At 34.8% G+C, this 23,339-nt stretch overlaps 2 protein-coding genes across 8 annotated transcripts in view; one reads left to right on the top strand and one right to left on the bottom strand.

The window, feature by feature from the left end:
• LOC117207319 (telomerase-binding protein EST1A-like) overlaps window positions 1–19,104 on the bottom strand; it is a 143,083-nt gene extending 123,979 nt beyond the window's left edge. Inside the window, exons 1-17 of one of the 5 annotated variants that reach the window (XM_033447392.1) lie at window positions 19,001–19,104; window positions 17,582–18,014; window positions 17,219–17,510; window positions 16,861–17,139; window positions 16,530–16,783; window positions 16,212–16,412; window positions 16,009–16,141; window positions 15,759–15,931; window positions 15,432–15,653; window positions 14,484–14,810; window positions 14,203–14,379; window positions 13,590–14,114; window positions 13,433–13,511; window positions 13,240–13,350; window positions 13,146–13,157; window positions 12,267–12,491; window positions 12,022–12,083 (exon numbers count right to left, since the gene is read on the bottom strand). In XM_033447392.1, coding sequence (XP_033303283.1) covers window positions 12,022–12,083; window positions 12,267–12,491; window positions 13,146–13,157; window positions 13,240–13,350; window positions 13,433–13,511; window positions 13,590–14,114; window positions 14,203–14,379; window positions 14,484–14,810; window positions 15,432–15,653; window positions 15,759–15,931; window positions 16,009–16,141; window positions 16,212–16,412; window positions 16,530–16,783; window positions 16,861–17,139; window positions 17,219–17,510; window positions 17,582–18,014; window positions 19,001–19,049 — 3,554 coding nt within the window. In that variant the 5' untranslated portion in view covers window positions 19,050–19,104. Of the gene's footprint in view, window positions 1–12,021; window positions 12,084–12,266; window positions 12,492–13,145; window positions 13,158–13,239; window positions 13,351–13,432; window positions 13,512–13,589; window positions 14,115–14,202; window positions 14,380–14,483; window positions 14,811–15,431; window positions 15,654–15,758; window positions 15,932–16,008; window positions 16,142–16,211; window positions 16,413–16,529; window positions 16,784–16,860; window positions 17,140–17,218; window positions 17,511–17,581; window positions 18,015–18,799; window positions 18,901–19,000 lie in introns of those variants that run through there. The other 4 variants (XM_033447393.1, XM_033447396.1, XM_033447395.1 and 1 more) reach the window with 4 other exon arrangements.
• A 1,014-nt stretch (window positions 19,105–20,118) lies between these two features.
• Window positions 20,119–22,853, top strand: LOC117207321 (3-oxoacyl-[acyl-carrier-protein] synthase, mitochondrial). Of its 3 annotated transcripts, XM_033447402.1 has the most exons (4): window positions 20,119–20,192; window positions 20,632–20,798; window positions 21,359–21,739; window positions 21,812–22,849. In XM_033447402.1, exons 2-4 carry the CDS (start codon window positions 20,678–20,680, stop codon window positions 22,552–22,554), a joined length of 1,245 nt encoding a protein of 414 aa, XP_033303293.1. In that variant the 5' UTR covers window positions 20,119–20,192; window positions 20,632–20,677; the 3' UTR covers window positions 22,555–22,849. The 3 variants fall into 3 exon arrangements, with proteins under 3 accessions (XP_033303293.1, XP_033303294.1, XP_033303292.1); XM_033447403.1 differs by lacking the exon at window positions 20,119–20,192 and having other exon boundaries at window positions 20,400–20,798; window positions 21,467–21,739; window positions 21,812–22,853; XM_033447401.1 differs by lacking the exon at window positions 20,119–20,192 and having other exon boundaries at window positions 20,400–20,798.
• The last annotated feature ends 486 nt before the right edge of the window (window positions 22,854–23,339 follow it).

The raw sequence follows: 23,339 nt of genomic DNA, 5'->3' as shown, positions 1-23,339 counted from the left end.
TGTAATACCGTTCATAAATATAACATATACAGATAGCAGGTAGACAGTTTGATTAATTTATAGTAACAGTATGTGAAATTTTACCAAAGTGTGAAATTAATGGCAAATTAATGACTAGAAGCAGTGCTTACTTACTTCTTATGGAATCACCAGACTATAAATTTAAATTATCTATTAGGAAGCTTAGCACGGTACGTTACGACTAAATATGTGTTTCGTTGATGTATCCATTTAAATTATGAGTTTAGAGAAGCCTTCGTCTGAGCGTAATTTAGAATTAAATAATCTAAGGGTGAAGAGGTTCTTAAGTAACAAAAGAGGAGCAAAAGGGCTCGGAATTACGAACGTCAGTTATGTTACAGCATATCAGCCCTTAACAATAAATTTTATTACGTAATAATGCTTCATTATATGAAGCAGTGTTAAATAGAAATAACACAACAAAATATTCGAAAAATTACGAAATACTATAACATTTAAAATCAACCGGTCAACTCTTTATATCGATGCGATAATTCCGTAGTAAATTTACCTGCATAAAACAGCGAACTGAAATTACACGTATTAAAGGATATGATTTATGCAACAAGGTTGCACAACACATAAAAGTTTAATGAAAAGCAAAGTTCATAACACGAGAACCACTTAACAGAAACGTAGCTATAACCAATCCTCCATTACGTTTTCGAACACGACAAGATCAGCCAGTAAAGGAGATTACCGCTTAAACGACTCACTGGAACCTACAATTTGAATGATAACTCATCGCGAAGAAACACGCGTTCGGATCTTCTCGAACCACCCTCCACAAGATCAAATCGATAAATCAAGAGACTACGACGTACGCATAATCCACCAATGATTTAGCTTCGTTTTCCAAAAAGAATATAATATAAGCGTTTATCTCGCAAGGAGGAAAGAAACACGAGCAGCCATCGAACGCAAACAAATTATCCTCACTTTCTCCAATTCCACCGTCACGTTCTATACGCCCATTGGATCGATGTAACGTGATTACGGGTGACGATTAATTGGCTATTAATATCGAACTGCCGCGATAGAAATATAATGCGACTGGATATTATCTCGATTACAAGATCTAAATGGCCCGGTCACCGCCATCAATGCATCACACCAGATCGAGAGCGAGATCATCTAGCTTCATACCCTTTTATGATCATAATTATTAACACGTTCACAGTCTGCTGATCCATATGTGGCTCATTGTACTTACTTTCTATTTATACTTTGTACATCTCTTGAGTTAAATGAGTTAGAAGCGTAAAAAATCAGAAATTGTATCAAATATATTTGTGTACGAATGCCCCTATTTTTTCTGCAAGAAGATGTCAGTTTATTCTATGAATAAAATTAAGGGAAAAATATCATATAAATATAGGCTCGAAAATGCTTTATTAAAAAGTTATAATAAAGAATTCAAAATAACAGCGGACTAGCTAGCATTCGTGTATAATGTAAGAACAGATCGGCGATATTTGCATGCGTTAATTCCATTTCAATGACATTTGCCTGTTCCGTATTTGTAAGAACGGGCGAAAGTAGCAAACACTGAAATGGAACTAACGCGCATAAATATCGCCAGGTAGTTCTTATATCATATCAAACGAAAACTTGATATTCCGAATTCTTGTTATAATTTTTTAGGAAAACATTTTTGAATCTATATATATACGACATCTTTCCCCTTAATTTTACTTGTGAGATAAACTGACGTCGTTTTGCGGAAAGAGGTAGGAATATCCTGTATATGCCAAGAATTTTTTCCAAGGATGTGAAAAAAGTGAAAACTCACAATCAGAAGTTTCATATATATTCACAAGATGCTATATTATTTAACGCGTTCGTTAGCTGGCTTAAGTAAAAGGAATCCTAGTAATATGAATTTCTGCGTTTATAATTAAATAAAGCATTTATTAATGCGTGAGAAATATGGTATCGTAGTGCTATCGCAACAATTAGAATGTTTTAATTATTACTTCCCTTATTTTTCTCGTTAAACATGTTAATACATGATCTAAAGACCTTTTTAAGATCTCCTTTCTTGCATTTTTTTCTATTTCTCACATCTGTTTCTCATATTTATTATATCCATATTATTATATTTTTTTATATTGTTTTCTTATAGCTTAAACGAAACTAAAGAATTATTAAATAAGTCGAAATTCGAGGCTTAAATAATTTCTTTGTTATATAAATAACTATTCTATATAGATTTTCAAATAACGACACCATAAAATACTCGGACAAAAAAGGAAACCAAAGAATGAGATATTTTCAAAATGCCGCTAGTCTCAGCACGACCATTACGGCACAATTTCAATGTGAAGGGATCAAAACACTTGAAATAATAGGAAGTGGATCTCGAATGACACGTATTACATCTAAATCAATCTCGACATCAACGCGAGAAGATCCAGGCGGTCTGTAATAAGGTGTCAAGCTTAAAGCCTTATTACCATCGCCCACGGCGCCAATATCGAGGTTCTTATATGATTGATACATCGTGCACGTTGTTACACCTTACGGGGAGCCTTAGGAGATGCCTTTCAATTCCGTGAAACAAACCTCCTTCTAAGTAGAAGGTATCTATGATTTTATGCCGTTGAACATACAAGAACATTTATTACAATTTTTATTGGTTTTGTCGTTTTCTTGAACGTTTAAAAAATATTAAGAATATTAGTTCGGTTAAATTAACATAACAACTTTTTCTTACAAAACAACGTTTATTATCCATTCTTAAGAGAATTCAACTATTTCATATTCAAATCCTTGTTTTCAACCACCAAGCAACATAATAGTCACGAAATCAAGAAAAATAAATTTATCACGTTTTTCCGTATGGTCTTTAAATGTTCTCGCCTGTTTTATGAACATTAGAATATCTCATTCTAAACAAGTTCGCGAAAAACGATCATCGAACATCGTCGTGCCGATGAACAACCGCTGCACGCAACAAAGAGAAGGCGCCACCCGTGACCATGCCATTTTAGCTAGAACTCGAGATTACAGGGTTGGAACGGATGCACTGGAAAGGTGTTGTTGCAGGGCAACGATCGCTACGGACTCTAATCAACGGCTGCGAGTCGGCTCCGTGGCGTGCGTGCGCCAGAAAACTGATACTAAGTAAAACCCAGTTGGGAAATCTCAACGGGGAAGAACCGAAGACTAGGAGGGCTGGACGAGCAAACAGAGTTCGTAAACACATCAGCAGCCAAGGCTTAATAAGCAGCTCGCGGTATTATAGATGATCTCTTTATTGACCGCCATAAATCAGAGTTAAGACCAGGCATTATTACTACCAAGCACATTATCCACTACGTCGGAAACCAGTGATAGAGTGCAGTCAGCCTTTCATCGACAAAGACACCTTCAATTCGATTACAAAGTTAAGTAGAGTTATTTTAAACATTGTTACCGCTGATTCCAATGAAATTTAATGGTGCCATGGTCCTACGCATAGAACGTTGAAAAAGTGGACGATATTTATAGCGTGATCCTAAGCATCGAAACAGCGAAGGAAGTTCACGTACAAAAATATCGTTAGACGTCCCTTTCCAAGACCAAAATCAATCAAAATCAAATCACGTGTGCCTTTATTCATAAATGTAAATTTATAATCAGTTAATATTCGCAGTGATAAATTTTTACATTTTTGAATATGAAACCTTTGAGTGGAACTTATACCTTTGTAGCCAAAAAATAAGAGAAATTGAGAAGATTTCGCAAGGGGACGGGGCAAAATATCGTGTGGCCTAAAAATATCCAGGGAGTCGGATTAAGTGGATTCTTGGATAAAGAAGCGACTTTTCAATTATCTGAGACGAGACAAATATTCAGTTCTAAGAGGGTAAGCAGCATCGACATCCATTATGGAGGGAACGAAGTCGAGAAGCGGAGGGATGATGTATCAAAATGCGCATCCTCCTACTTGGGTGAAAGAAGCAGATGATGGTTCTGTCAGAAAGGTTGGGAGCTAGGGATCTTGTTTTGAATAAGAAGCTGCCGGGGAAAGTATTCTACTGTCGCGTTAATCTTCCAGACGGATTAGGACTTGGAAATTTATCAGAATTATTTGTTGCATTAGCGAATCTGTTCGAATAATAAATTAGACACTTAGTTAGTCGATTTGGAGCTTATATTTCTTTTTCCTTTTACGCCTGCTGCAGTTCTCAAATTTTTATATCTAAATCTCGCTCTTATTTCAACAAACAAACAAATGGTTTAACAAAATTTATAGTAAAAGGTTGGAACAAAAAGTAACATATACCTATGAATAATGATTATTTTTATAATGATAGACAAATACGATTAGGTCTACTCGATCGTACAAACCAACAAACATCCCTCGACAACTCCGTCAACCTATACTTCCATACCGTACTAGAATGACAAAATCAATCAAACCCATAATCTACGCGAACAATCTATTGCGCGAATCAAAATCATGGTAAGATTCGTCACAGATTCATCAGCCAAGCGTAGAACTCGAAACGTCTGTCAGAGGCTATCGACAGGCAACAGGAATCCAGATAGTCATGGCACGATGCATACGTGCACTCGGTCGTTGAAGATGGTCGGGTTCTGGTCCGAGGCTGCGGTGACCAAGGGTGTCCTTGAAGCGGGCGGGGTCGTCACTCGAGGGCTGCGGGTAAACGACCATCAGGATCCATGTGTGTTAGGCAGCCGAGGCCTTATAACGTATCTTACACTGATACTACTTAACTTTCTGCATCTGTATATGTGACGTTGTTCTGCCTCCTTCCTTCTTTCTCCCTCCCCTTCCATCCTTCCTGCGCCCATGCGCTTCTCATTCGTCTCTCTTTCTCTTTACTTCTGCCCCGTGCTCGTGAAATAAAAGAGGCTACTGCCTCAGCTCTTACTTTACAAGTGTTATGAAACGGCGAACCTTCCTCCACCCTGCCTCCATCCCCCTTCTCCCTCTCATGATACCGATTTATAGATTTAATTATCGCGTCTTTATACACGTCGACGATCGCTTAGGATGGCCGTAGAACGAATGGAAAACGAGTCATTGGAAAATGATTTCAATCAATAACATTTAGTTGTTCGGTAGTATGTACGTACATCCTGGCGAGTAAGTATTAGCGCGCTCGTGAGGCAACATGGTCAAACTTTACATATCATTAGAAATCTACTAAATCTCGTTTGGTACCTACCGAACCTGGACCATATGGAACTTGTATACTCAACATTGCGATAAAGATCTTACCAACCAGATACTTTTCTTTCCGTGCCTGTTTATATTTTGTATTATTAACTCCATTGTCCCCATACCCAGAGCATATTTCTTTTTGACTCCTGACTCCTGATTTTATGCTCACGATTATGGCCCGAACTATATATTTTTCTGTCATACTTCGTCACTTTTAGCTCACTCTTGAAGGGTTCAATGTACGAACGCGGCAGATAGAGACGCATCGTGGCTCGTGATAAATGCGGCCCGCGAGATATGACGAGCGGCGCGTACATCTCGACGCGGAGAGGAAACAGTTCGAGAAAGGGCGCGCGGTGCATGGAAGCCGTCCTTGAGGGCATATAACACACAGGTGAGGTGCAGGACGATGCTCGGCCGGTAATGAGCCAAATCCATTACGGCACTAGGCAGCAACAACGCAACATAGCAACACACCGTAAGACAGCCTCGGGACTCTCTGGCTGCAAGCCTTTTCCCCTACCCTATTCTTTAGTCTACGAGAGGAGAGGAGAGACAGAGAAATAAAAGAGAGAAGCACGGCATACACGCGTGTATCTATGCCACGCACGTATCGCGCGGTAACAACCACCTAACCAATGGCACCGGTTCGCTAGGCAATTCCAATTATAGATCGTAAGTATATTCCACGGAGCCGAACTGTCGTCATTCCACCCTGCACGTCCTCTATCCCGCCGTTCCGCCCATCGATCTCTTCCCCTTTTCGCTTCCTGATCGCCGCCAAACCAATTATGCACAGAATCGTGCAGCACCAAATTGAAAACTTCTGGCTCACGCCCCCAACCGATGGCGGAATCTATCAGGTGATGCTTCAACGAAACTGCTAACGAGAAGAGGATATATATAGTGTTGTGCGAAACAACTTTAGACCACTTATCAGAAGGAAATATCGTGGCTTTATCGATGAATATGTAGACATGTAGAAACATGCACTCTCCATTGAGAAACCAACCCTCTAACCGAACCTTTGATATATCAAACCAATTAAAATAAAAACGGCCCGTCAATCGTATATCTGGGAAGATCTCACAAAGAAATCTATCCATAAAAAGAAAGAAATAATCATAAAGAAGAAGCACCCTCGTCGCACGAGCCCTTTTAACCTCGAGAACAAAGCTGAGCCAAGGAGCGATTCGCGTACGGTTTTTCAGAAAGGTTGGACGTGTGTCCAGCTGGAGCAAAACGACCGGTCGTCGATAAATTCCACGAAGAAACCGGCCGTCCGGCGCGAATAAATCCCCGCGCGAACTATAAGGGAACACCTTTTTACCACGAGGGACGACATAAATCGCGCCAGCGCAGCGGATCCGCCGCTGAATATCGACAGCGATTTTACGACTATCACGTATGACGTGCTCCATCCTACCCGTCGCTACAATTAAACGACCGGCAAGGTACCCGCAAGGTCGTTACAACTACGAAACACCGGATATACACAGACACACAGGTGTGTCCATGTATATATGCACTTATATAGGTACACCCCCGTTCAAAAGTACGCAAGCACTTACGATTTTCAATCATTGCGGATGTTTAATTTTAAAAGCGCAAAGTCAGTTAAATCATTGCTTTTTTTTGACAAATTTATGAATTTCATCGTACGAATACTTTGTACACTCAAAATTCATTTACGATTTCATATAATAAGTGAAAATCGCACGGGGAAGATATGATAAGTCCATACTTGTTAATTTTCTGACCCTTTTATTATTTAGTAGCTAAGATGCAAGTGTCTTCATAAATGAAGATCACAGGAAAAAAAGACGATAAGTCTATTTTTATTGGTTTTCTGATTTCGAAGTTACTTGATGTATAAAAAGAGAGTAAATGGCTTGTATTTTGATATGAAACAGTCGAAATGGAGACAAATCTATGAATTTTCGTGAGAACGACATGTATAACCGGCATGAATATTGTACATTATTATTGTAAACCTAACTCTATAACGTTTAGTATCTTTGAAAAATTCAAGATACTGGCAAAAAAAGCTACTTAACTTAAACCTAAAACCAAATAAAGAGACAATCGTTGGATTAGTTAACAGCGTAACAAAGTTCAAAAATTTATATGCCTATAAAAAGTGGAAATATGGTTTATTATGTTTTTTCCCTGTAGTCTTGAATTTTGAACGAGGGTGTACGAACGTAAGTATATAGACACAGACGCGTAGAAACGGGTGGAGGATGGCACGACTGGATATATACAGAATACAGAGAGATGCAACAGCCTGGGAGAGAGGTGGGGCGGTGGTCAGTGGCGCCACGCAATTGTCAATTAACATTTTTACCGCCGTGCAAGAAAACACGAAGTTACGTGCCGGCGTACGTGGCCACCACACACGGCACACGGTGAGCTCGACAGGGTTCCAGAGATCACGGAGCCCGAAGAGAAACGGAGAAAGCAAAGACTCCACGAGGAACAAGACCGTATTCCATTCGATGGACTAACTTACAACGAAGAAAGAGGATTATGTCTGGCTGGAGGAGAAGAGTCCGAGAGAAAGAGGAGCAGCGAAGGTAGAAGGGGAAAAAAGAAAGAATCGTAAGGATACATTTCATTACGATTATGCGCGCAATGGATTGCTAATCGTAAGCGCCTCCAGACCGCGCCCCTACAGCAAACCCAGCACCGGACGCTATCACTTGCATAGAAACCTGTGAGGCTCGTTTTTCACACGTGGGAACGGAGAACTTTTCCACGCAAAATGCTCGAGGAAGGATTCAAGAGACTCTATTAGTATTATTAGCATGCACTATATGGTTCATTTTCTTTTTATTGCTTGATCTTTTCGTCCGAGGAATTTATTGTATATCTCCTTTTACATTTATGGACTTTTGTCGCTGATTTTATCAATGAATCTTGTTGCCTTCCGTCTATGGTTAGCTTTCCGTGGCAAGAATTCAGCTATCGATACATACTGCTGGAAAATGAGTCGGTATTCCCAGATTACTCGCTCTTTATTACATTCAACGACGCTCTTATAGAGCTCGTAATATTACGTTGCGAGAAGCTGCGATAGCTTCGAATATTACATTTAATAAGCTGGTATCGGTTTCGCTCTCTATTACACGGAATATTACACGATGAAATTTTTTGACGGCCCGCCTTTTTTTTCTTTAACTTTCTTTCGAACGGTATGACCAACGGACGACGCACGACTTTGAATAAGATTTATCGGTTTGTGTAATCGAGGTCATCTTGCACAATAATTTATCAATTAATGATATTAATGAACTGACAAATTACAAGTTGTAGATCGTTGAACTTCTTAATCCCACTCAAGTATCTTACGAAACGAATAAGAGAAAGAGAGAACGAAGAAAAAAGAAATCGAAGAAAGAATGACAAGAAATTACCTACGACGCAGCAAATAAATGTCTGAATAAAATATTTATTTATAAAAAAGAACACAATCAAGACCAATTATAGCATCCTCATTTTCTCAATACATGTAATACTATTCAAACATTCTGTTAACCAAATACAAAAAAAGAAGATAATGAAGAGCCGATGACGACAAAGTATTTAAAACACGGCAAATAAATGCCTTTATAAAACAATTTATGTACTCGCAAGAAGCGAGTGCCAGCATACCTAATCTTTCAAAACGATAATTTATAGGGAACATAACAAGATCTTTAAAAAGAAAGGCGAAACAAAGGGCGTGTTGGGTTGCTGTTGCCATCGGTGGCACCATCGAACCGTATCGGCGTTCGTTGCCCCGCGTGTTACACGATATGCCCGTGCAGAGAAGGGTGTGCGGCGTTTTACGAGATGCAAATATCGGGCAGTCGGACAGCCAGTCAACCGCACCATCAACTCGGCTACCGGTGAACTGTGCCGAGCGTGTCCCTCTTCATCTGTGACTTTGTAGAATGCGTCTGGGACACCCGTGGCGAACAGCCCCGCAAACCGCAGAGTTCCAAGTTACCTACTGCCTACGAGACGACCTGTCGATCCACAATTCGGATCGTTGGACAAAATATCGCCAACTACATGGTATATAAAGCGATGATTTTGGGTAACCGAGATATCTGGATACCCTGATACCCACGAAATATTCGACTAAAAGAAGCTTACTCGCACTATTATTCATGAGATATCCGAAGATATAAGATTGTAACGTGCAGCGTTTATATAGTAATCTTCAAAGCTAACAGTAAAACAGGGCGAGACAGCTCAGGAACAGGAAAGATACTGCGTAATTTAATTTAAAGATTTTGGGTATCTGAGGAACCTAATTGCTCTGGTATCCATAAAACACTTGAATAAACGAAAAATGCTTGGCTTTATTTTAAGAGGCGTGCTTATGAAAGTGATGACAACTTCCATTACCTCAGATTATTGTAACTTTCCGATCCCAAGTGGACTTGGAAGATAATTTATTAACGGAAAGATATGTGTGCGACAAATTTGTAGATACGATCATATTGTATTAAGGGAAAACCGGTAGTTTTATTAGATCATAAGTCAATTAGATCTGAATTTCCTTCGCTAGCCTTTCTTTCAGCCACGAATAGCGATTGCTAACATATTGTACGTATTACGATCAAGCGTTTCACTGCTTCGTTTGTGACAATGCCGTTGTGACAATCGGTGATCTCAACGCCGCAAACCTGCACAGGCGAGATCCATCTCACGAGCGAACGGAACGCCGCGGCCACTATGGCCACCGCGCCCAGTAGCCTCCGTGAAACAGAAACGTAAACGGACAGGAGAGAAGAGGAGGGTTTCGAGGGACGCTACTTTTTCGCCTGGGAAACCGGTACTTCGAATTGCGAGCACGTAAATAATTAATGCGAATTGTAAGCGTGAGCAAGGCGCGCGACACGCAAGAACTTGATTACCGGCCAGGCGAATGCGGACCAGATTTTTGTTAACTTCGCGAGAATAACGAAATGGGTGTGTTCGAATACGATGGATCGTTAAACGAGCCTATGATAAGAGCTAAATGATTTTAATTATAAGTTGTTGAACTTAATGAAGTTTCTAACGATATGTCACATCTTCAAAAGGTATTTCGAGCTTGTATTTTATATCAATTTCGACCTATCTATACCTCAAACTATATACAATATAAAGGAAGTTATTTATATCTCTGACTGAAAATACCAAAGTAAACAGGTATAATTAAAGAAAGAAGATATTTACGGTTTCTTGCATGAATATTTTTTTAACACGGGCGAGTCAACAACTTTATAACTATATCGTTTAACACCTTATCATTTACGGCCAATTTTACTCGAACATGTTTCGAGCACCTATTTTAATGAGGCAACTTTTTCACTTTTCATTTCAATGTTTCGTGTCTCGTTTTAAAGCCACGCTTACCACGTATACGCTATGAGAAATTTCTCATACGTTGCCACTAACGCGCACCTTAAGGTATACCATTATCAGTTTTCGATGTTACAACCCGACAATTACACATACCAATGGAATTACCGTCTAATATGCAATTCCATGAATTCAAGAGCACGGCACGACTTCATACGGTGCTCATTTAATATTAACTGCCATAAAACAGGCTACTTTTCTTCTGTCAGCATTTTATGCATAACTAGCCAATAGTTAATGTTACTTAGGGATCCAGAACGCTTCTGCTTTTCTCATTTTTCAAGACGACTAATAAAGGCAGAAGAAAACGACGAGAATCTCTAAACAAGACCACAAATAAAAGCGAGAACACGGTCAAAGACCTCTTAATGCTGCTAAATATGTGCACCGTTCAAGACAGTTAGATGATCACCTAGTCAAATAATTTTATGATTGAGGAAGCTCTTCTACGTGTATTGTTAGGACGTTTCCTAATTTTGTAAATTTTGTAAATTTTCTTGGAATAAAAAAGTCCAAATCGATAGTAATCTAAAGTACAACACTTGGCCTTATTCTTTAAATATTTAATTTTTTAAGAAAATAACACAAGAATGGAATATTCAAAATGTATAAAATTAAAAGATTTAAAAGACATTTAATAATATTTCTCAAAACATAAATATTAAATTTTAATCTACGCCGTAACTCCCCTAAATTAATAGCGACTTATCGACAGCATTGGAACTTGGAATCTCTACGGTGCAATTAATAATGGACCGTATGGTGATCAAAGTTATACACAGTAAGCCCTTTGCTGAGCGGGAACTCTTCGTTATAGCTCTTCTGGGAGCCATTAAAACTATATTCACGTAACAAACGACGGTACACGGGTTAATATCACAGCCTAACGAGAACACATGATGTACATATATTTTCTTACATGAATTCAAACACGTAATATCGCGTAAATTTCATGGAATAAAAACAACGAAAAAAGAATGAAATAGTTCAAATATAAATCCTTTCTTTCGAAACGTACAATAGTCGGTTAAACGAGCCAACATTTCACGGAAATATGCTGAACAAACACAGCAAACCCGCAGTTAACTCTCCACCGTGTATTTATAGAAGAAAACATAACAGTTACCAAGTATGCAAAAACGTACTTCGGTGAAAACACGACAAAAAGTTACAAGTTGTTTCTTCGAATCATATTAGCTTACCGGTTATGCGTTTAAACAGAAATGAAACAGCGATAATTTCTCTTTTCTGTTTTAAATATATTTATATCCCCGTTCGTCTATTCAAAAGTTTATCGTACATAGTATTATCTCGTATATGATCAACGAGATGCATTTCGCGTCTTTTACTTTTGAAGATACATATAGCTTTTTAAATTATTTTAAAAATGATAAATATTACGAATTATAAACAATAAAATCACTCACCCTATCTTATTGATCAGCTTTCCATGAACGTGAAGGTAGGATGTGACGAACCGTTTATTTACCTAAAACATGTAAGATTCACAATTTATATTAAAATACGATTTAATGGCATGATTTATTTAGAGATATATATCTAAAAATGTATTTAAAAATATGCTGCTGAAACTATACTATATTGTGTTCTATGATATAGATATTGTGTTCTACGATTAAAAAGAGAAGTAAGTTTGTTTATGCCATTTTACCTCAACGCTGCTTAATTGTGCCAATTCTTCTAAATCGCTATGAGATAATCTCGCTTCGTTGGCAGTGGCTGCAGTAGTTGTACGATGAACTCGTCTTCCACCAGGATGAATCCAAATTTCTCTTCTTAGTCCTCCACCAATATTGTTCGCTCCCTCTTTCTCTTTCATCCTGGCTCGTTCTTTCCACTCTCTCTCCTCTTTCCGTTTCCGTTCCGTCGATTCATACTATTAGAATACATTACAATTAAATCCTATACGTAGCTTGTTATGAAATTAAAGACAGCATAGGGCATAGCGTAAATGAGAGTTCATTGTCTTTATAGGAATCCTATCAATTATCCTATTACACCTAAATTCTCTCAAATACTAATGAAAGATACAAGCATCATATGTGTAAAGCGTAAAAGGCTCTTTAAATGTTTGTATCTTTCGATTGCACCTATTTAAAAAATATGCATGCTAGTATCATGTGCGAAATAGTGCTAGTAACTAACAGAAATGGTGCTCTTATTTATAAAAAATAATTCAGCAAAATGCAGCAGACTATACTCAAAAAATGTTCAAACTATATGTTTCTATTCTCCGTAAATACTACCGTCTCAAATCACTAATTACGCTATCAGTTATATTTAAGCATAGAATGATTTGCTTTCAAGTAATTATGATTGTGCGAAAAATATTGACTTTTATACATTGGACTATTAATAGTCGAAAGCGTGCGAGGAGGCATATGATGCGCAAAGAAAATTTATAAGAAAAATCCAATGCAAATAAAACAAAGGTATATTAAACGGTTCGAAAATAAAGAGGACTACTTCAAGCTTTAGTTAAGATAACCGGTACTTAGAGATATCACACCAAGTATCGAAATTTACTTACATAATGTAGATACTGGCAGCAAAACAAAATCAAAATATTATTAACGTTAGTATTAATACAAACATATAAGAAAGTACTTAAATTTTTGTCTTACCTTCTTCCTATTTTCATCAAAAAGTGCTATTAAACTCTCCCTTGCAGAATGGAAAGGATTAGATGCCATAAGAGATCGCATATAATAATACACAGCATCCAACTTTCGCCTCTAGAATCAAAATTCATATTTAATTTGTTTAATTTTATTTATTTCCTTTTTCATTCATTGTACACAAAGTGAAAATACGTACAGCATAATGTGCTAGTAATGCAAGCTGGTTGTAAGGTCTTCCATTCTTTGGATTAAGTTGTTGCGCTTTCAAATACCACCTAAAAGAGAATAAAATTTTGCATAAAATAATGTCATCTTTATAGGACGTAATAATAATGTGTCTATTTCCTACTTACTGCCGAGACTTTCCATAATTATTTGTTTCATTTGCCTGTTCTCTATATCTCGCCAAATCACCCAAAAATAGATATATTTTTTGCGCACTTACTAAGGCTAAACCTAAGATCCCAAGACCCTTAGGCAAAGTCGACGATGCAAGAAATGTATCCAATTTAAATTCGTATTTCGTTTCAAGAACAGTCAACAAACTCTCTAAATATACGGTACCATCGTCAATAATTTTTAACATAATTTTTTTATAATGTTCTCGACCTTCAGAACTTTCTTTAGGCATGCCTTTTCGCAGCATTTCGATCATATTATAAAAAAGTATTTTCCAAAAATGTTGTTCAACGTTCTCAGCTTGACAAAATTTGATATCAGTCTCGAGCAAAGTTTTTAAACTTTCTTGTAGAAAGTGTCGTATGTACAAAACCCTCTCCCAATTTGATGTAAAACCACCAGAACTTAGTATCCACTGCAATTCTAAATCTGCACGTTCTATATCCAAGAGTAAGTAAGGATTTTTAGCTACTCGAAAACTGTCAAATGAAGAATTATAAATTATTATTAGGATAATTATACTTATTTTTATTCATGATTTGCAATATATTTATTGATTTTACATACCTATCGGAGTAAGGATCATACCATGAAGGTCTTATATTTCCAAATTGGTCATTTGTCATGTATGGTGGTGGCACGCCATCCAAATGCGTTCCCTGGAAGTTATGATGAGTAGAGCTAATACCCCCATGGGATTGAAACACTGGTATACTTGAACCTTGAGATGTAGTTTCACTTTCTCTGAATGTAAAACATTCAATAAATCGATTAAGTCTATTGTAAAGAAATTAATTAACTTAATAAAGAATTAAGAAGTACAGAAATCTTTTTTTATATATTTATACCTTTGTACTGCTGCTCTACTACTAGGAGAGATAATAACGATTGGTTTATTAGGATTATTGGGATCAAATAACGTTCTTTGTTGTTGCACTCCTTGTTGCCTCGAAGTTTGATGATTAGGTGGAGATTGGCTAGTATCAGGTAACACTAAAACACCCGGTGGTTGAGAACTGGTATATCCAGTAGGTGATGTTTGATGTGCTGTCAAAGTATTTGCTAACGGGACAGAATGTGAAGAAACACTAGGTGTTTGTCGACCATCATCAGAATCACAAACTGACATTTTTCTACCTGTTCTCCAATTTTCATCTAGATATCGATCGGACGCTCTGAAAGTCATGTATCAATAAAATAATGATTTTAATTCCTAACTTAGACAACACCAAATATATGCTTTTTAAAACAATTTATATGAGGCTGGTCCAGAACGTAATACCTGTTTATGTATGAAAGCTATAAAAAACAATGGAATGTGCTTATAGAAGGATTTATTCATATGCTGGCATATGAAATTTCCATATGAAATTTCATGTTTGAATAACTAGTACTGTCTTTGTTTCATACGTTTAAAATGGCGATGCGAATTGAAAATCGCGCCAATGATGGACTGTCATACCTTTACACCTTTCGAATGCTGAAAACGTTCATCCAAAAGAAATGTACCGCCAAATTACAATAGTTTCTGATTTAAAAAAAAAGACAAGCAAAATTGAAAGAGTTTTTGGGTGAATAAAACGCCTTGTAGGAAACACTGATTTAAAGAATGTGAAACACTAGTTATCTGAACTCGTGGCGGAAGTGTGTGACGGAGAGGCGGTGGTTGTATTGAAAAATAGCTAAGTATTATATAATACAAAAGTTATAAATGAAGAAAACATTTAAAAATGCATTTATATTGTTGTAATTTTAAAACGGATATTACTTTCTGGACGTTCCTCGCATATACATACCTATGTCGATGAAGGTCATCATAGTTTCGATTACCACCACGATAACTTCTATCTTTGCTAGATTCTCGACTACGTTGTATAATATTACGGTGTCTTTTGTGGTCATATCTCCTGCTACTGTTATTGTTTTTTTGATTATTGTTATAGTTATCATTTTCTCTATTTTGTTGATTATTTTGCCGATCACGACTATTAACACGAGCTTTATCTCTGCTATTACTCCTTAAAAAATATAAGAAAATAAATTTACTATAAAATAAATTCCTATTCTTAATATGTAAATTGTAAAGTATATAAATAATAGCTATAAATTTTGGCAATTCTTACCTCCCTCGATCTGCCGCATGTTTCTTCTTTTTTTTTTTACGTCGACTATGACTACTTGTTGTAGTTTCATTTCCTGACACATTAACATTTTCACGTAAACTCAATACAGATGAACTACGACTTGCACGCTCAGCTTCTAGCTTCTCACTTAGTTCAACGTCTTCACTCCAATCCTATGTATAATATATGTATCCAAATACGATTATATGTTTCTGCACAATGATAAATGTATTTAAAATGAAATACTTACAAATGGATGTTCAGCAGATATATTTAATGCAGTGTTGATAGATTCACCTTTAGATGAACTGACACCTGAATTTTGTTGACCATTCTTTTTTTCTTGTATTGTATTACGCTCAGATGTATTGCTACACCGTTGCCTTAAAGAAATCAAAACATAATTAATAAAGATATTAGAAAGATAAATATTTATTTATAAATAATCATTACGTTTGAGTGCGGTGAAAAGCTGGAGACGGAGATATTCCTCGACGATGACTCTCTGGCGATATTTGACGTTTGTTCACACTGGACATTGAAGTAACGGGTGATGCTGATGATGGCGGTGGTATTGTTGAACTATCTACTCGACTTAAACTTTCCATACTAGTATACATAGTACTATTACTGCCACGACGATCGTAAGATCTACTTTTAAAAGATACGAAAATTATATTAAATTGCTATCGTCCATACAATAAAATACAATGTTAAGAATATCACAAAATATAATACACATTTATAAATTATGTTTCTGCAGAAATATACCTTTGCATAAATTCTTGGCTTGGTGTATGAGATCTGGAACTTGGAGCTGAATACTGATCAGGTGTAACACACCTAAAAACGTTTGTTGAACTTTCTAAATCTTCTGGTCTAAGTCTACCTCTACCTCTAGCTCGTGGTGGTGCTGTATTAGCACCACCACGTATAGTTTGTGGAGGTAATGGACCAGATGGAGGTAAACTTTGCATCGTTTGTGAATGTTGCATTGCAGGTGGAAAATTATAGTTTGATGGTGCCTTTAAAAAGATAATTTATATTTAACAAAAAATTTAACACGGTTTAATCAAATTTTATAAGATAATATTAATTTTACCTGAAATGAAGCACTATTGCTATTCCATGTATCTTCAGATGGTGAGGAACTTGGTGGTAAGGGCAAACCATTATCCAAAAGGTATTTTTTCTGGAATCTAGGTGGTAAGTGTTCTATTTTTATATTTTTTGGCAAACTATCTTTAGTGCCACCCCATTTGCCTGATGGTGGTTTGCCTTGAAACTTTTCTGGATGTCCAGCAGGTTCTACGCTACGTGTATCTCTAGTACGATTGAAATCATTTAAGTGATTCGTTGTTGCAAAAAGAGGTTCTGAACACTAAACAAATAAATATTGTAAATTAGTTTTATAAAGGAATTCTTTGGACAATGTAAAATATCAACTTATTATTTCAGACCTGTCTAACTTCACGAGAACTATCTTTCCTATTTCCATAACCTCTGCTAGATAAAGGAGAATCAGATCGCCAACGCTCTTCATTTTCATTACCATGCCGAGTTCTTCGATTACCTGAATATTTTTTATCATGCTCATCTCGGTTTTTACTTCCACTTTCGCTATTTCTTCTACCATGACCACTTAACCGATTACGTTGACTATCACTTTTATGACTACGATTGGAATGAGAATCACGATCTTCACTATGCTCTCTCTCTTGATCCTGATCCCAACCTCCTTGATTGGGAGATCTAAGAGATAAGAATTATATTTTTATTCAACCCATTAATAATAAAACAAAATTATTTTCTATGGAATTCACCTATTTGTTACATCTTGTTCAGCCAATGCTTCTTTTACTTTTTTAGGTACATATAATAGCTGTTCTGGTTTCTTAGCTTTCCTTCTTGAATCTCCAGAATTACTATTTTGAGAAGAACCTTGTGCCTGTTCAATGCTTGTAATGCTTCTGTAATTAATATTTAGATCATTCAATTTTTCTGTTACATTTTCAACTTTAGATGATGGTGGATTATTTTGATTTTGGTTGGATTTATTGAGTTGTGACTGTTTTAAACGATGTTGGACGGAGCTGGATTTAGGTTTTTCCCGTGAAATATTTTCATTATCTAAATCATCTGTAGATCTTCCTGATTTTCGAAGAGGTCCACTTCCTGGCCTATATAAAGCTTGAGGTGCTCTATTTCCTCCACCTTTCATTCCTATTGACCTATCCTCTTCTAATTTTGAATTATCTGGAAATATAAAATTTCACATCTTCTAAGTAAAGTATGTATATCTTAATTATCTAATATATTATATTTATCTTTACATTATAATTTAGTTTAATTTGAAGTAGATACAAAATTAAAAATAATATGTTGAATAAATTAAATATAAATGAAATTGTGTTTGGAGTTATTAACTATTTATTAATATATATAGCATTATAATAAATGAAATTTAATAAATGATAATATGTTCATAATCAATGTTTAAACACTATCGCTGTTTAAGCTGAAAGATTAAACTTAAAGATATATCTAAAGAAAAAACATACTAAAATTGCTAGATCTTACACGATAGCAATATATACTGAATATTATGAAAAAAAAAAATAATTCATATCACAAATTGAATAAGGAATAAATTACAATATTCCTGTTTATGAAAGCATTAATATTCCATATATAAGTTATATATTTCAGTCATAAATGATTGCTCTAAAATTTATTAAATTACGGTTGGAGGTATATGTATAATGTATCTATAACTGTAATAGTCTTTTCCAATATTTTTAGCATATTAGATGACAGAAGTTCGTTCACATACGATAATTAAGTATTGCTATTAGTTAAATATAACAATTTGCTAAGTGCAATAACTAATAGTGATTGTTGACACTCTTGACAGTAACTGAAGTTATCAATTTACGAGAATTAGGAATAAAAGTTACATAATCCTTAACTGCTCAAGATAAATTTGCAATTTCTAGAAAAGTCTAATACAAATTATAATATATGCTAGATTTACTTCTTACACTGGTTAAATTTCACAACATATCACAGCATAATTCCCGCTGTATTTTTAGGTTAGCTTGTTTGGTGAGGTTAGCTCTGTAAATGCTCCCAATAGAATTGAAAAGGGGCATGTGTGTTTATTACGTACACACAAAATATAATCACGGGATTACAAATTAAGATATTTATATTATTCAGCGAAATAATTTTTTTCAAGGTACCTTGTAAAAATTCTCCCCACTTTTTGCGTCCTTTGTCGCGGTTCGCCATATTGAAGTACAATCACATCCAAATTTTTTAAAATCAGAATTTACTTCCAATCATGTATTCGGTTGATACAAAAGTTCTAGAATTAATTACTAATTAATTTTAATAAACAGTAAAAAATGTTAGCAGAAATAGATTTTACATACTACTTAATAAATTAATAAACTATTTTATTGTTTATTTAAATATTTTATTATTACTAAAAATAATTGTGAACAAATATATTATTTAATTGTAAAATATGATTTTACTTAAAAAAATGCAATAGTACAGTTTATATATTGCACATTAAAGTAATTTTTACAACTGTTTATTCAAACAGAATAAAACGATCTTCTTAAAATTTATCACACTCGATTAAAACATTTTCTATGATATTTGATAAGAACATAATAATAAAATAAATTAATATATTGCTTATAATAGTAACGTAATACCCATCCAATAACACTATAAATAATCATAAAAGATAAATCATATTTAACGATATATATACAAATATATATATTGTACGTATATGCATATATTTCAGTATTATACATATAAAACAATTTATTTCACATTCATAAAAAGTTAACTATAGATAACAGTAACAAAATTTCATTTTGGTATTAAATACATAAAATCAATTTTATAAAATTAAGATTAAACAAATACTCGGGATTAGAGATTTTAGCGTCATATTGAGTTATATATCTATTGTATTCTACAAAAATATTCTTATTGCATATATTTTAAGGATTACTTGGTATTTACATTATATTTGTTGCCAATTATTATATGAACATAAAAGAGACTTCTGTAAAACGTAAAATATTGAGTTTTTCTTAGTAAAAAGTAATGATATAATAATATATAACCTTAATATATTTAACTGTATTTCAGTTTAGGGGACATAAAATTATTGTCTCTTTTTTGTATGTATTATAACAGTTTTTGACGCATAGAATCCGAAAATGCAAGTCTTAACATTAGGAATCTAGCGATTTGAAAGTTATGCATATGTAAAGTTTAGCGTTTTTAGCACAAAAGTTTAGCGTATTTTACACGTTACTTTGACACCATATTGGCTTCTATCCATGATTCGTCCAATGAGTGGAGTCGCTGACTGTAAACAAATGCACGTGGGTGGCGGGATTTTAAATTGTGAGTATTGGATTAGGTTTGGGCACATAGACTTTTATACATTTGGACAGGTTTGAGTTACGTTTTATTCTCCGGGCATCGCGCCATGAGGCGACCGATTACATTTGTATATACAAACCTATACAAACTGATATTCGGTGAAGTTCAATTCAATGCTCATCTGTACGGACCAATCACATGATGGATAGAAACAATATGGTATCATACTAACCTGTACAATACGCTAAAAATGCTCGGTTTTATATACACATAATTCCTGAACCGCTAAATTTCTAGAGTTAAGGCTAGCATTTTTTAATTCTCCACGGCGAAAAATATTAGATAACAAAAACAAGTCAACAATTTTATATTCCCTAAACCGAAGTTAAACTATATATTTCTTTCAAATACTTATTCTTATCGGTCAAATGTTTACTCCGCTTGCTATTATTAATCGTAGATTAACAACCGCTGCAAGATGCAAACGGCGAGTTGTTGTTACAGGAATGGGTATAGTATGTCCTCTGGGAATTGGTGTACAAAATGCTTGGCAAGCACTTATTAATTCTAAATCAGGTATCACCAAATTGACTAATCCGGAATATGACAAGCTACCTTGCAAAGTTGGTAAGTGTTTTATATATCTTTATGTGTTCTAAATAAATTTGTATAAATATTTCAAATTTTTACATTCTATAATAAATTTCTAACATATAGGGTGATTCATAAATACATATCCATACTTCAGGGAATGAATCTATACATTAAAGTAACTAAAAGACATCATATGAACACAAGTCTTATGTACTTTAGTTTTTGAGTTATGGATGATCAACGAAAATGTTCAAAGTCTGTCCTGTATCTCAATATATACATTGCAAGTCTTAATATTGTTGTATACACAATTGAAACGTATTTTGATCTGTGTAAAGTTTATAATTTTTCTTATTTCTACTTCTACAATACATGAATAATGAACTTGCAAGGACATAATATTGATTCTCTAAAATTCTATCTGATTCGAGACATGACAAGCTTCTGCAATATATACATTCAATGCTAAAGTAAGCAATTATGTAGAAATACATGTTTATATCATGTTTCTTATTTATTTTAATGTGTACATTCAACATCTAAAGTATGCATTTGTGAACTATCCTATATATAATACAATAATATTTTGATAGCTGCATTAGTACCTAAAGGAAATGGTCCTAATGAATTGGATATCGATTCATATTTTACAAAAAGTGAGTTACGTACAATGTGCCCAGCTACTCCTTATGCTTTGATAGCTACAGAAGAAGCATTGAATGATGCAAATTGGAAACCAAACAATGAAACTGATAAACGAGATACAGGAGTAGCAGTAGGAATTGGAATGATAGATTTAATTGATGTATGCACAACATATGAAGCCTTAAAAAAAGGATATAACAAAGTTAGTCCTTATTTTGTGCCAAGAATATTAACAAATATGGCTGCAGGACAAATTAGTATTAAATATGGTCTTCGTGGCCCGAATCATTCTGTGTCAACAGCATGTGCAACTGGAGCACATGCAATTGGTATTATAAGTTTGAACAAAGACCAAAAATATTTTCTGTTTACTATGATTATGTAATATAACTAATTTCTAGGTGATGCATTTCGTTTTATTCGTGGGGGAGAAACAAGTGTAATGATATGTGGTGGGGCAGAAGCATGCATCAGTCCTCTTGCTATAGCTGCTTTTTGTAGACTTCGAGCATTGAGTACTAACAAAAATGATTTTCCGTATGAAGCATCAAGGCCATTTGATAAAGATAGGGATGGATTTGTTATGGGAGAAGGTGCTGCGATACTAGTGTTGGAAGAATTAAATCATGCACTTGAAAGGAAAGCTAATATTTATGCGGAAGTGTTAGGGTATGGTTTATCTGGTGATGCAACACATTTGACTGCACCTAGTGAAGATGGTACAGGTGCTATATTAGCCATGGACAGAGCAGTCAAAGATGCTGGTATAGAAACTGTAGAAATAACTTTTATTAATGCACATGCAACTTCAACCCCTTTAGGTGATGGTATTGAACTGAAAGCTATAGAATCATTTATGGGACAACATAGTAAAAACGTAACTGTCTCTAGTACAAAAGGTGCACATGGTCATTTGTTAGGTGCAGCAGGAAACTTAGAAGCTGTTTTTACTATTCTGGCAATAAAAGAGAGTGTAATTCCACCAACATTAAATTTGCATAATTTGGATACAGAAACATCTTTAAATTTTGCTCCTAATATAAAGAAAAATTGGAATACAACCTCTAGACGCGTGGCATTAAAAAATGCTTTTGGTTTTGGTGGAACAAATGCATGCTTATGCTTTGCACAATATAATGAATAAGTTGATCATTAAACTAAAACTAGTTTGAAAAAAAGCATAATACACTACGTAATCTAAACTAGTCATTCCTCAATGTACATTAATTAATACATATATAGATGGTGGGGCATTTAGATAGAAACACTGAAATATTTCTGTTACTAGTAGTTGTCTGAAAAATCTCCAAAGCACAAAGTTATATTATTTAGAAAGGTACATACAATAGTAAATAAAATTTTTTCTGAAAATCATTTTTTTTTAATGAGATTTTAAGGTTATCATCTTTTTTAATAGAAGCATATACTTTTTAATATATTAAATATATCAATTCATCTCTTCATTCTCTATAAAAATATATTATCCTATTTATGTCAAAAGCTATTACTTTAGTTTAGTTTTAGTTTTAACCTTAATTTTGTCAAATGTATAAAAGATAAAGATAATGTAAACACGAGAATACCACTTCGTTTCTTCCCTTGTCTTTCATATATTATAATTGACAAAATTAAAGTTAAAACTAGAACTAAACAATAGTTAGTTTATACATAAACATAAATACCTTTTACCTTTTTATAAGAAATACCGAGATGAATTGATTAATCTATTAAAATAGATGGTCCCAATAAAACAGACGACGATGATATTGAAATCTCATAAAAGAATGACTTCCAGGAAAAATTTTATCTACCATTACTAAGCAGTATAATTTTTAACTCTTGAATTTTTTCATATGACCATTAATAATGAAGATATTTCTGTGTTCCCATTTAAATGCTCCATACGGCATAGGTCGCATCTGAAAAAGA

Source organism: Bombus bifarius, unplaced genomic scaffold (genome assembly GCF_011952205.1).
Source record: "Bombus bifarius isolate JDL3187 unplaced genomic scaffold, Bbif_JDL3187 scf7180000008026, whole genome shotgun sequence".
Classification (NCBI taxonomy): domain Eukaryota; kingdom Metazoa; phylum Arthropoda; class Insecta; order Hymenoptera; family Apidae; genus Bombus; species Bombus bifarius.
This window is presented reverse-complemented; position numbering and strand designations above follow the sequence as displayed.